Source organism: Nerophis lumbriciformis, linkage group LG10 (genome assembly GCF_033978685.3).
Source record: "Nerophis lumbriciformis linkage group LG10, RoL_Nlum_v2.1, whole genome shotgun sequence".
NCBI classification, from domain to species: domain Eukaryota; kingdom Metazoa; phylum Chordata; class Actinopteri; order Syngnathiformes; family Syngnathidae; genus Nerophis; species Nerophis lumbriciformis.
In genome coordinates, this window is record NC_084557.2 from 26727808 (window position 1) to 26740891 (window position 13084).

At 38.3% G+C, this 13084-nt stretch overlaps 1 protein-coding gene across 2 annotated transcripts in view; it reads left to right on the plus strand.

Moving 5' to 3' along the window:
* Window positions 1-13084, plus strand: part of furinb (furin (paired basic amino acid cleaving enzyme) b) — a 187729-nt gene that overhangs the window by 70393 nt on the left and 104252 nt on the right. The window contains exons 1-2 of one of the 2 annotated variants that reach the window (XM_061969959.2): window positions 4388-4570; window positions 9389-9487. In XM_061969959.2, the coding sequence (XP_061825943.1) occupies window positions 4448-4570; window positions 9389-9487 (222 nt within the window). In that variant the 5' untranslated portion in view covers window positions 4388-4447. Of the gene's footprint in view, window positions 1-4387; window positions 4571-9388; window positions 9488-13084 lie in introns of those variants that run through there. The other variant, XM_061969958.1, reaches the window with a different exon arrangement.

Below are 13084 nucleotides of genomic sequence, written 5' to 3' on the forward strand. Positions count from 1 at the left end.
GAAATATCTCAGGTTCGTTTCATAATGGATCAATGTAGCCGGGCCCAATAAAGCTATATAAGTCTATTCAGATTTGAGTGATGCTTTAGTATAACTAAACGTTATGAAGGTGCTGGAATATTGCATGCTATTATTCAGAGGCAGCCTAAAATTAATCCTTTGTTATTCTCAACAGAAACGTGTACAATATCTGATCCAGTTCTGATCTGATGAGTTACATTTCTGTGTTATTGGTGTATGCTGCATCCCCAATGTCCATTTATTTAATTTAGTTTTTTTTAATGTGGTAGCGTATTTGCCTTTTACGTCAGAAATTATTAATTAAATCAACTAGGCATGTATTGAATTACATGTAAATGATGCTACTATGTACGTTCATTATATGGTTTCTCTCATTTCAGAAAGAAACAACCCAGCATTAGCGACTTGGTACAAAGGAAGGTCTGCACACCACAGCAAGTGGCTGCATTGACTGATGCTATCCTGAAAATGTTGGTAACTGACATGAGGCCACTATCAATGGTGGAGGATGAAGGTTTTAGACAAATGATTCACGTCCTCAACCCTGGTTACACTCTTCCCTCGAGGACCCATTTTACCAAACTGATGGAGAGGAAGTACGAGCAGACATTCCAAGCAGTGAAGACTGACATAAAAGCCACCCAGAGCAAAATTGCTCTCACTACTGATGTGTGGACAAGTGTAGCCACGGAAGCCTACCTTGGCAATACATGCCATTACATTTGAGACGAATGGAACATGAAGTCAATTTGCCTTACGACCATGCCACTAGAGGAAAGACATTCAGCTTCCAACATTGCAGAATGGTTGGAATAGGTAGTAGCCAGGTTTGAAATTCCCCCAAGCAAGATTATTGCTATTGTGCATGACAATGGTGCACTTTATAAAAAAAACATTTTTGTACAATTTGCCTTGATTTATTTGGCAAGTTGAAAGAACATGGTGCCAGTATGCTGGGTTTAAAAAAAAAAAAAATACTGCAAAGGATAGAAATGTAGTTTGTCTCTTTTATCCGATTATTGATCGACAGATTAATCGATGATCAAATTAGTTGTTAGTTGCAGTGCTAGATCCACCTTAACCTGAGGTCGGTTGGTCAGAAAGGTTGTTTTATTTTAATCTGGCAACAGATGACAGGGGGTGGACCCAGGAAAATCAGCTTCACCGCCAGGATGTCAGGGATGATGGTACTGAATGCCGAGTTGTTGACGACGAACAGCATCCTGACATAGGTATTAGGGAGTTACAGATGTTCCACAGCTGTGTGGAGAGCGGTGGCGATGGCGTCCTCAGTGGACAGGTTGGGCCTGTAGGCAAACTGATGCAGATCAAAGTTCTGGAGGCAGGCTTTGATATATTGGAGAACAAGCCTTTCAAAACACTTCATAACCACAGACGTCAGTGCAACTGGTCTGTCATCATTGAAGTTTTTTATGGCTGTCCTTTTAGGGACTGGGATAACAGTGGCTGCTTTAAGACATGGCGGGACTTTTCCTAAATGTTAGGGGTATAGAGTGCTCCCTTTCTTTAGATACTGTACATTTATTTCAATGATGAAGAGCCAAACATGCATTCATTTGTCAAAACTAGCTTGAATCAAAAAGCCCTCTGCCAAGAGGCTGGCCCTTCTTGACACATCAATAAAATAGCTTTCAGCATTTTAATCTTCCTTGGTGACGCAATAAAAATTAACTTGGGACCCAATGGCTCAGCTTATTTAGAAGCTCTATATCTTTCCCACCCCTTGTGAGGTTTTTTTTCTTAAACATTGGCAAGCTGCCCACATAATTTGTCTGATAGAAGTTTTTTTCTTGGGTCAGCTTTCCTAAGACAAGTCCCCTGATAAATGTAGCTGAGGCAAGGAAGTCTGCAGTTAGAGCTGCAATGTAAACAAATAATTACCCTTCATTTGAAAACACCCAATTAGCCTTCATTTAAGAGCATTATAATGAACTTATTCCACTAAGTGCAACATAGGAGTTTCAGCTGTAATTTGTCTCAAGATAGCAGCCTGGTGGCTTGGTGGATTGCAGCTGGGACATTTAATTGCTTGAATGGATTTATTTTGTATTCTTAATGAATGCACTTTCAGTGTCTTCTTTTCAGGCAATATTTAGGTATAGTAGATGTAGTTTGTATTTACCTTAACCTGCTAGCAATGTTTAATTGTGTATATAAACTGGAAACATGAAAGAGGCATCACAATAAAGGGACATTGAGAAGCGTATAATTGGTGAGATTTACTTTGTCTCAGACACAATTTGTACATATTATTACATTATTTGCTGCTTGTAATTATTGTGAACAGTTATGTGCTTACATTTGAATTACCCATCAAGGTTGAGTACTAAACAATTATGGACTCACCATGGTTTTAAGAAAAAAACAAATTAATCAAGAAAATATATTGTGGTAGTCAGTTTCATTTTTAGATAAACAGAGTGAAAAATTGGAATATCTACAATTTGAAGAAAAGCATATGGAATCACCCTGTAAATATTCATTTCCAAAGCTAAAACCAGCATCAGATTAAACATGTTTATTAGTCTGATGTTAAAAAGACGTGTTCACACCTTGGAGAGCTGTTTCACCAGGTGGCTTGTCATGAATCATTGTTCCAATACAAGAGATGTCAGTTGAAACAATGTAAGATGATTATCAAAGGTAACTCATTACACAATGTTGCAAAATATGTTGATTGTTCACAGTCGGCTGTGTCTAAAATCTGGACCAAGTACAAACAACATGGGAAGGTTGTGAAAGGCAAGCATAATGGTAGACCAAGGAAAACACCAAAGTCTCAAGGCATAAAACTTAAAGGATTATTATGCAAAACCAACTTTTCCCCAAAATTTGAAATCAAACCGTGTGGGCATTTTGGAGATATTTATAAAACAATCTTGCCTTCCTTCGTACTTCCGCCAAACGAGCTGCTTCGAGTTTGCTCAACCTGTGAAGTTGTTCGCACCGATGACGTCACCGGATTATCCATTTATGGTATAAATTTACCCAAGCTGCTTTGCGTGGGTCCACCGTTGTCGTCCGATGCTGTAGTCAATAACTCTTTATTTTTCTCTATGCTCTTGTTCTGCGGCAGACTGGCTCATGCATGGACATGCATCCTCCGCTGTTGCTATTTCTAAAACAAAGTAGCGTATATCTCAAACTTAATCTATCAGTAGACTCGTTAATGAAACTCTAAATTACGGGCATCCCTGCCACTATTATTTATTGTCCAAAGCCAGAGATTGACACAATCCTGCATTCCAACCATTGGAACTGAGAAAGTTAGTGAGGAGAGCGCCAAGAAAAAGACGTGGGTGATACCGGCCAAATCAGAAAAACAAACCATCAATCAAATTCAACTGTGTAGGTAACCTGGTGAGTGCAGCACCGTTGTCTGCACAACTCCGAAGCTGATGAGGTGGCGACTTGTCCAGGGTGTACCCCGCCTTCTGCCCAAATGCAGCTGAGATAGGGTCCAGCACCCCCCGCGACCCCGAAAGGGACAAGCGGTAGAAAATGGATGGATGGATGGAGTTTTTTCTTCTTTTTAGTAGGCATGTTACATGTTAAAATTGTGGTATTTGAGGGGGTGAAGCACAGATTAAATAGATTTTTAATAGAGATGTCCGATATTATTCTCTGATAAATGCTTTAGAATGTAATATCGGAAATTATTGGTATGTTTTTTTTTATTATCGGTATCGTTTTTTTTTTTGTTTTTTTTTGTTTTTTTTATATTAAATCTACATAAAAAACACAAGATACACTTACAATTAGTGCACCAATCCAAAAAACCTTCCTCCCCCATTTACACTCATTCACACTCATTCACACAAAAGGGTTGTTTCTTTCTGTTATTAATATTCTGGTTCCTACATTATATATCAATATGTATCAATACAGTCTGCAAGGGATACAGTCTGTAAGCACACATGATTGTGCGTGCTGCTGGTCCACTAATAGACTAACCTTTAACAGTTAATTTTACTAATGTTCATTAATTAACTCTGTTTTTATATTGTTTTACTTTCTTTTTTATTCAAGAAAATGTTTTTAATTTATTTATCTTATTTTATTTTATAAAAAAATTTTTAAAAGTACCTTATCTTCACCATACCTGGTTGTCCAAATTAGGCATTATATCACAAATCCGCTTACAAAGGAGCCTATGGGTTCCTCTCTTTTCTAGAGTATATATGTAATGTAGTAACGGGCACATTTTTAATAACATTTAATAGTTACAAACTTTTAAAATTTTAAGCATATGCGGCGCATTAATTTTTTTTTTTAACAACATCACTGTTTATTACTCACTGCAGACTTTATGAGAGCCAACAAACATAATAAAACATCACTTACTGTACAATGTCTACTGTCATTAGGATACGGACTGCTAGGATTTTCATATATTCCCATTTAGATGGAGAATGACAAAAAGGGTGGAGTCAAGCGTCTTCGTGTCATTCTCGCCATTTCAAAGTCTAATTTGGCTGTCAAAGTGTACCAACTTGACGGAATACGTCCTCAGCCGTCTTCTACCCAGGTGAGAGGCATGATTTATCATCTACAATAAACTTCCAGGGAGCAGGGAAGCGAGGAAAAGCAGACAACTCGATGATGTAATGGTGGGTGAGCCTGGGCCCCTGGAGACGGGGTCCAGACTAAGGCCAAGAAAGAAAAAAAACTCTTTGCCATAGCACACATAAACATGTGTAAGAGGGAAACATCAAAGAACACAAAGGACATTAAAGACAATGAAAGAGCAGAGCTGATGCAACCAGCCACTTCTACACACAGCCACAAAAGTAAAACAACAACAAACAAACAAAAAACATATACACTGTGGTGGCCTCTGCGGTGTTCCACACCATCGTCTGCTGGGGTGGGGGGAGGATGGCCAGAGACAGGAGCAGACCCAACAAAGCAACCAAGAGAGCCGACTCCACCGTCGGCCGCCCAACAATTCTCGGCCAGTGTGGTAGTCCTAGGAAAATATGATAAGAACTCATTAACTACAGTAGATTTATGGCAAATCTTTTCCTTTAAAAAAAGATTGAATTCCCTGAGTCTGACACACAGTTTTGTGTGAAAATGGAAATAAAATGATTATTACAACAATTGGGTCGATTTACTCTCACATTATGTGAAATCTAAGTATTTCAAGTCAAACTGGACAGCTGGCAACTTTCTCTCAGTGCTTCCATGCCCTCAGTCTGGTCAGCCAGCCTGCAGAATCTCCCTGCAGCCCTGAAGAGGCTCCCATTCTGCTGTATGTACTCTTATTTTCCCTCATACACATCCATCCTGCCTGGTGTGCCTGTCAAATCTTGCATTTCACTCTCATATTCCCTTCCTTCGTCATTCCCCTCTGCCTCTCCTCTTTCGCTCCAGTGCGCAGACGAAGGTGAGTCATTCCCTTGTGGCACCACTGTACAGATTGCTGTCTCCTCGTCTAATGGAGACTGGCCTCTTGTGAATCCCCATGTAACGAGTCTTCCTTTACTATTTACTTTTGCCTGGTTATTATTATTATAACCTAATATTTGACGTGTAGTGTAGGTCTCTATCTTACTCTTTTTTTCTGTCCTGTCAGCGACACAGGACGCTCCCAGAACCATATTGAACACATGCAACATGCCCTAAGGCAGTGTTTTTCAACCACTGTGCCACAGCACACTAGTGTGCCGTGAGATACAGTCTGGTGTGCCGTGGGAGATGATCTAATTTCACCTATTTGGGTTAAAAATATTTTTTGCAAACCAGTAATCTGTAAATAATGTGTTGTTGTTGAGTGTCTACTGTCTGGAGATCGGCAGGCAGACTTACCACGTTATACTCTTCCATATCAGTAGGTGGCAGCAGGTAGCTAATTGCATCGTAGATGTCGGAAACAGCGGGAGGCAGTGTGCAGGTAAAAAGGTGTCTAATGCTTAAACCAAAAAAAAACAAAAGGTGAGTGCCCCTAAGAAAAGGCATTGAAACTTAGGGAAGGCTATGCAGAACGAAACTAAAACTGAACTGGCTACAAAGTAAACAAAAACAGAATGCTGGACGACAGCAAAGACTTACTGTGGAGCAAAGACGGCGTCCACAAAGTACATCCGAACATGACACGACAATCAACAATGTCCACACAAAGAAGGATACAAACAACTGAAATATTCTTGATTGCTAAAACAAAGCAGGTGCGGGTAATAGCGGTCAAGGAAGACATGAAACTGCTACAGGAAAATACCAAAAAAAGAGAAAAAGCCACCAAAATAGGAGCGCAAGACAAGAACTAAAACACTACACACAGGAAAACAGCAAAAAAGTCCAAATAAGTCAGGATGTGATGTGACAGGTGGTGACAGTACACCTACTTTGAGACAAGAGCTATATTTACGCATGCTTGGTTATGCTTTAAAGTCATATCCAACAATTGCAACAACGACTTTTTACTGTCAATATCGGCTGCTGAGTTTCAGTTTTTAATGATTTCTGCTGGTGGTGTGCCTCAGTACTTTTTTTTAATGAAAAAAAATGTGCCTTGGCTCAAAAAAGGTTGAAAAACACGGGTCTAGTGCAGTGTTTTTCAATCTTTTTTGGTATGTAAAAGGTATGTTGCGCTTAAACCAAAAATGAACAAAAGGCAAGTCCCGCTAGGAAAAGGCACTGAAGCATGAGGATGGCTATGCAAAACAAAAGTAAAACTGAACTGGCTACAAAGTAAACAAAAACATAATGCTGGACGGCAGCAAAAACGTACTGCATGTGGAGCAGGGAGACGGCGTCCACAAAGCACATCCGTATATGACATGACAATCAATAGTGTCCACAACTTAAATAGTCTTGATTGCGAAAACAAAGCAGGTGCGGGCAATAGCACTCAAAGGAAGGCAAACAGGAAGGGTCACCAAATTAACAGCGCAAGACAGAAACTAAAACACTACACACAGGAAACTCAAAATAAGGCACGACAACTTGTAAGACACTGAAGCATAAGGGAAAGCTATGCAAAACAAAAGTAAAACTGAACTGGCTACAAAGTAAACAAAAACAGAATGCTGGACGACAGCAAAAACTTACAGCGTGTGAAGCAGGGAGACGGCGTCCACAAAGTATGTCCGTACACGACATACTGGTTCAAAAAAGGTTGAAAAACGCTGGTCTAGTGTGCCGTGGGAAATCATACAACTTCACCTAATTGGTACAAAAAATATTTTTTGCAAATCAATAATTGTTGTCTAGTGCAGTGTTTTTTCAACCTTTTTTGGTATGTAAAAGGTATGTAACGCTTAAACCAAAAATGAACAAAGGGTAAGTCCTGCTAGGAAAAGGCACTGAATCATAGGGACAGCTATGCAAAACAAAAGTAAAACTGAACTGGCTGCAAAGTAAACAAAAACAGAATGCTGGACGACAGCAAAAACTTACAGCGTGTGGAGCAGGGAGACGGCGTCCACAAAGTACGTCCGTACATGACATGACAATCAACAATGTCCCCGCAAAGAAGGATAGCGTATGCACAACTTAAATAGTCTTGATTGCGAAAACAAGCAGGTGCGGGCAATAGAACTCAAAGGAAGGCAAACAGGAAGGGTCACCAAATTAACAGCGCAAGACAGGAACTAAAGCACTACACACAGGAAACAACAACAAACTCAAAATAAGGCATGACAACTGGTGGAGTTTAATTTTTTAACCTTTTCTGCTGGTGGTGTGCCTCCATATTTTTTTTAATGAAAAAAATGTGCCTTGGCTCAAAAAAGTTTGAAAAACACTGCCCTGAGGTGTCCCGGGCACAGCTGTCACCCAGTGGCATGTTTTTAAAAGTTCTGTAATGAGCTGCACCTGAAAGGAAAATAGGCATTTTTAGCAAAGATGCCATTTGTAAATGAATGCATATGATTAATGATTGATGTTTGTTGTTCATTATACCGTATTTTCCGGACTATGAGGCGGACTTAAAAAAAAAGTTTTTTCTCAAAACTCGACAGTGCGCCTTATAACCCGGTGCGCCTAATGTACGGAATGATTCTGGTTTTGCTCACCAACCTCATAGCTATTTTATTTGGTACATGGTGCAATGATAGGTGTGACCAGTAGATGGCAGTCAAACATAAGTCAAACATAATTTTATTTGGTACATGGTGTAATGATAAGTGTGTAAGAGGTATGATGGCAGTATGACTCAAGTAAAAAACACCAGCATTTTATATATTCCATTGAAAATATAGAACATTACACACGGCGCTCAAAAATCTATCAAAATGTTTTAGTACAACTTTGGTAAGCTATGAAGCCGCTCCGCTTGGTGGATTGTCGGCGCATCAAACATACAAGTATTATTATGGTGTGTGAATAAGGTAAGACACATTATCTGGCGTTTTGTTTCCCAATATTATGCAAAAGCAACTTTTCTTACCTTCTGGTACCTGCTGATCTGTATTTGGGATCTGCATAAATCCTGAAAATTTGCGCACGTCCGCCTTTGTAGTCCGTACCAACGACATAGTCAATAGGCTTCTTCTTTTTCTCTATCTTCTTGTTATGGGACATTCATCCTCTGCTGTTGCCATTTCTAATATAAAGTAGTGTAAAGTTCTTACTTATATCTGTCAGTAAACTTGCCATGAAAGCGCTAAAACATACCGGTGTAGTGAGTTTACATTATTCACCCAAGAAACTTTAGCTATTAGAGTTCCGGTCGGATGGTTTTTCACGGGACACATTTCCGGACTTGTTGTTGTTTCCGGATGAGGAGATGCTGCTCCGTTATTGATTAAAGAAAAGTCTGAATGTCATTAAAACAGCGCCCTGTAATCCGGTGCACCTTTTATATGAAAAAAGATCGAAAATATACCATTCATCAGTAGTGCGCCTTATAATCCGGTGCACCCTATGGTCCGAAAAATACGGTATGTCTTTGTTTTCCTCTATCATTTCGTCCACAAATATTTTACTTGGTAGTTTCATTTTAAAATTGACTGCATTACTCCTTATGGTTGCCCATACTATAACAATTGGTTTTATACTTTTTAACTGTGTACTGTAGGTTTTTTAAAGAAGCTGCAGTGTTTTTACTATAACCTGACTAATTAAGATGCAGTTATATATAATATGAATAACGCCTGTGAATTACGAAATATTTGAAATGTGGTTTTGAGTGCCTGTCTGTTCTCCCCTCAACAATATTTATTCAATTTAGTTGAAGTAATAAAATATCATGTATAACTTAATTTGTGGTGGTCCATTTTAGTCCCCATATGCAAGGCAGTTTTGAACATATGGTAAGAGTTGTCATGTGCTACACATCTGTGTTGTCTTGCACTCTGCAGGGGCAGGGGAATTTATTATTGATCTCTCTGCATTTCTGTAGGTTTTTGGAGATTATTATCACTTCAGACATCACGCCGTGGAGAAGAGAGCTTATTCTGGCCACAGAAGGATGCACCTCAGACTACAACAAGAAGCACAAGTAAGACTTGTTGGGGCTTTCACAGCTTATTCCTAAATCAGAATAAGCCAGTATAAGAATGTAATTCATGTGAAGGAATATGTATCTTGTTGTTAATGACAGCTAATTATAGAATATATGTTGTTGCATTTAATTAACAGTGATTATAATTAAAGGTGCTTTAATTAGGACCTTTAATTACCCCTAAATAAAGGCCTTTCCAGTGATTAGACTGAATGTCAAATTTTAGCACTGAACATTTCATCCATCCTTGCTAAAGTGTTCTCAGACCAGCTTCAATGCTTGATCATTGTTGTTCCTGGAACTAAAAGATTCCCGTGGCCTACTTTGCTTTGTGTTTGCACAACAGCAAGGTCCCGGGCACCATATGTAAATCAGGCTGACGATGTTGCAGAAGAAAATGTTTGATTGTGCTGTACTGACTTACTAAACATCACATTACATCCAATGTACTCACATTTTAGAAATAATTGTTGTGAGTATAAATTATAATTAATTATCAAATATATAATTACACTTAGTGCCCGCAATAATAGCCAACAGACACTCTGTTTTTATGTTTATTGTGCAATACCAAAACACATGCTAGTTAAGACGTGTGCTTAGGGGAAAGCCATTTAAGGGCAACTTCACTTTATTTGTAATTTTGCCTATCGTTCACACTCATTATGATCAGGACGATGGCTGGATTTTTTTTAATGCATTTTAATTTGTAAATAAACGTAAATAAAAGTCTGCTTACAGCGGAACCAATGGGAGGTCCATTATTCTGCCCATAAAATCCAATAAATAACCATCCAAAAAGCGCCAACAATACTCCATTTACATTTTGTGACTTGAACATTAACCAAGTATTAGTGATATTGTTATTTTAAGCGCTAACGCAGACAAACTATTTATAGCGCCGCCGTGATCACTAGCATCTGTGCCAATGTTGACATGAGCGACCGATGAGCTGCTTCCTCGCGTCCTTGCTCGTCAAACCTATTCTAGATAATAAATAATGCCTCTCACCTTGATAGTAGAAGAATGAGGACGTACTCCGACAAGTTGGTACACTTTGACAGCCAATGGCGAGAACGACACGAAAAGACGCTCGGTTCCACCCCGCTCTTCTCCATAGGACAAAACAGGAATTTATGAACATCCTAATGACAACAGACAGTAACGTAAGTGATGTTTTATTTTGTTTATTGGCTCTCATAAAGTCTGCAATGAGAAGTAATCAGTGATGTTTGTCGTGGGATTGTCGTGATGTGTTTTTCAAATGAATGCCCTGCGTGTGCTTAAAATGAGCAAAATACATACATTTTAAATGTTATTATAAATGTGTATATTACTACATTACATACATACTTACAGCATGTATATACAACCTTGATGGAGGTGTGTGGATGTTTTTTAGGGGTTTTATAGGCAGACTAGAGCAGTTCCTATAGGCTCCATAGTAAGCAGATCAAAGCTTTTGATCGCATTTATTTACTATTTAGTACTTATTTAAAAAATACACACGTCGTCATGTCTCTAATGATGATTGTAAACGATAGGCAACATTTAAAAAAAAAAAAATACAGTTTCTCTTTAAAGGGGAACTGCACTTCTTTTTTAAATGGTGACCATAATTCCCAAGCACACGTATGTTTTTCTTTTTTTCATATATTCTAACTTGTCAATAAATACTAGCAAAAGTCAGGTAACAATGTAGGTAATGTGATTCACTTTATTTTGCCTAAAAAGCGCTCAAAAAATATCCAAAAACCTCTGAACATTTTATATACATGCTGTACGTATACTGTAAATATTATGTAATAACAGGCACATTAATAATAACATGAAATATATACGTATTATGGTCATTGTAAGCGTACTGCATTATTAATTTTGCAGACGCATCATAACGTTCGCTATTTCTTTCAACAACAGCCACTACTGTTAAACTTGGCGGATTGTATGAGAGCTAACAATGACTTCATTGGGTCAAGTGATGATCCAGAACATTATATTTTTGAGCCTGAATATACAGAGGATAAGCTACTTGTTTTAGAAGCTGAGTGATAAGCAGATTTAGCAAGTAGCACTTTTCCCAAGTGTTAAACAAGATATGCAAACTACGAACATAGTAAAACAGCGCTTCACTTTTTCTACATTCTGTTATTTTACTGCCTTATTTTAAAATGAAACTTTTATTTTTAACCTCAAAATTCTAAACACACTACTCGGGATGTCCGATAATGGCTTTTTGCCGATATCCGATATTCCAATATTGTCCAACTCTTTAATTAACGATACCGATATCAACCGATATATACAGTCGTGGAATTAACACATTATTATGCCTAATTTGGACAACCAGGTATGGTGAAGATAAGGTACTTTTAAAAAAAATTATAAAATAAAATAAGATAAATAAATTAAAAACATTTTCTTGAATAAAAAAGAAAGTAAAACAATATAAAAACAGTTACATAGAAACTAGTAATTAATGAAAATTTGTAAAATTAACTGTTAAAGGTTAGTACTATTAGTGGACCGGCAGCACGCACAATCATGTGTGCTTACGGACTGTATCCCTTGCAGACTGTATTGATATATATTGATATATAATGTAGGAACCAGAATATTAATAACAGAAAGAAACAACCCTTTTGTGCGAATGAGTATGAATGAGTGTAAATGGGGGAGGGAGGTTTTTTGGGTTGGTGCACTAATTGTAAGTGTATCTTGTGTTTTTTATGTTAATTTAATAAAAAATAAATTAAAAAAACGATACCGATAATTAAAAAAACGATACCGATAATTTCCGATATTACATTTTAACGCATTTATCGGCCGATAATATCGGCCTGACGATATTATCGGACATCTCTACACACAACCCATTGACAATATGATTTGATAATGTTTTTTTGAGATTTTTGCAAATGTAATACAAATAAAAAAACGAATAAATCAGATGTACATAAGTATGGTGCATCCTGTTTCAACTGATTATCCTTGAGATGTTCCTACAGCTAATTGGAGTCCTCCTGTGGTAAATTCAGTTGATTGGACATGATTCGGAAAGGTGCACAACTGTCCTGTCCCTATTTCAAATAAACCTATATAATAATAATAATACATAGAAGAAGTTTAGAAACAAAGGACTCTTCCTAGAGCTGGCTTGCTGTCTAAACTAAGCGATCGGGGTATAGGAGCCCTCGTTAGGTAGGTGACCAAGAACCAAGAGAAAATGGTCACTCTGCAACAAAAGACTCTCAGACCATGAGAAACACAATTCTCTGATCTTATGAGACAAAGATTGAACTCTCTGGCATGAATGCCAGGCGTCATGTTTGGAGGAAACCAGGCACCGCTCATCGCCAGGCCAATACCATCCCTACAGTGAAGCATGGTGGTGGCAGCATCATGCTGTGGGGATGTTTTTCACCGGCAGGAACTGGGAGACTGGTCAGGATAGAAGGAAAGATGAATGCAGCAATTTACAGAGACATCCTGGATGAAAACTTTCCCCGGAGCACTCTTGAACTCAAACGGGGGCGACGGTTAGTTTTTTTCACTCAGCCAAGATATCAAAGAAACGGCTTCAGGACAACTTTG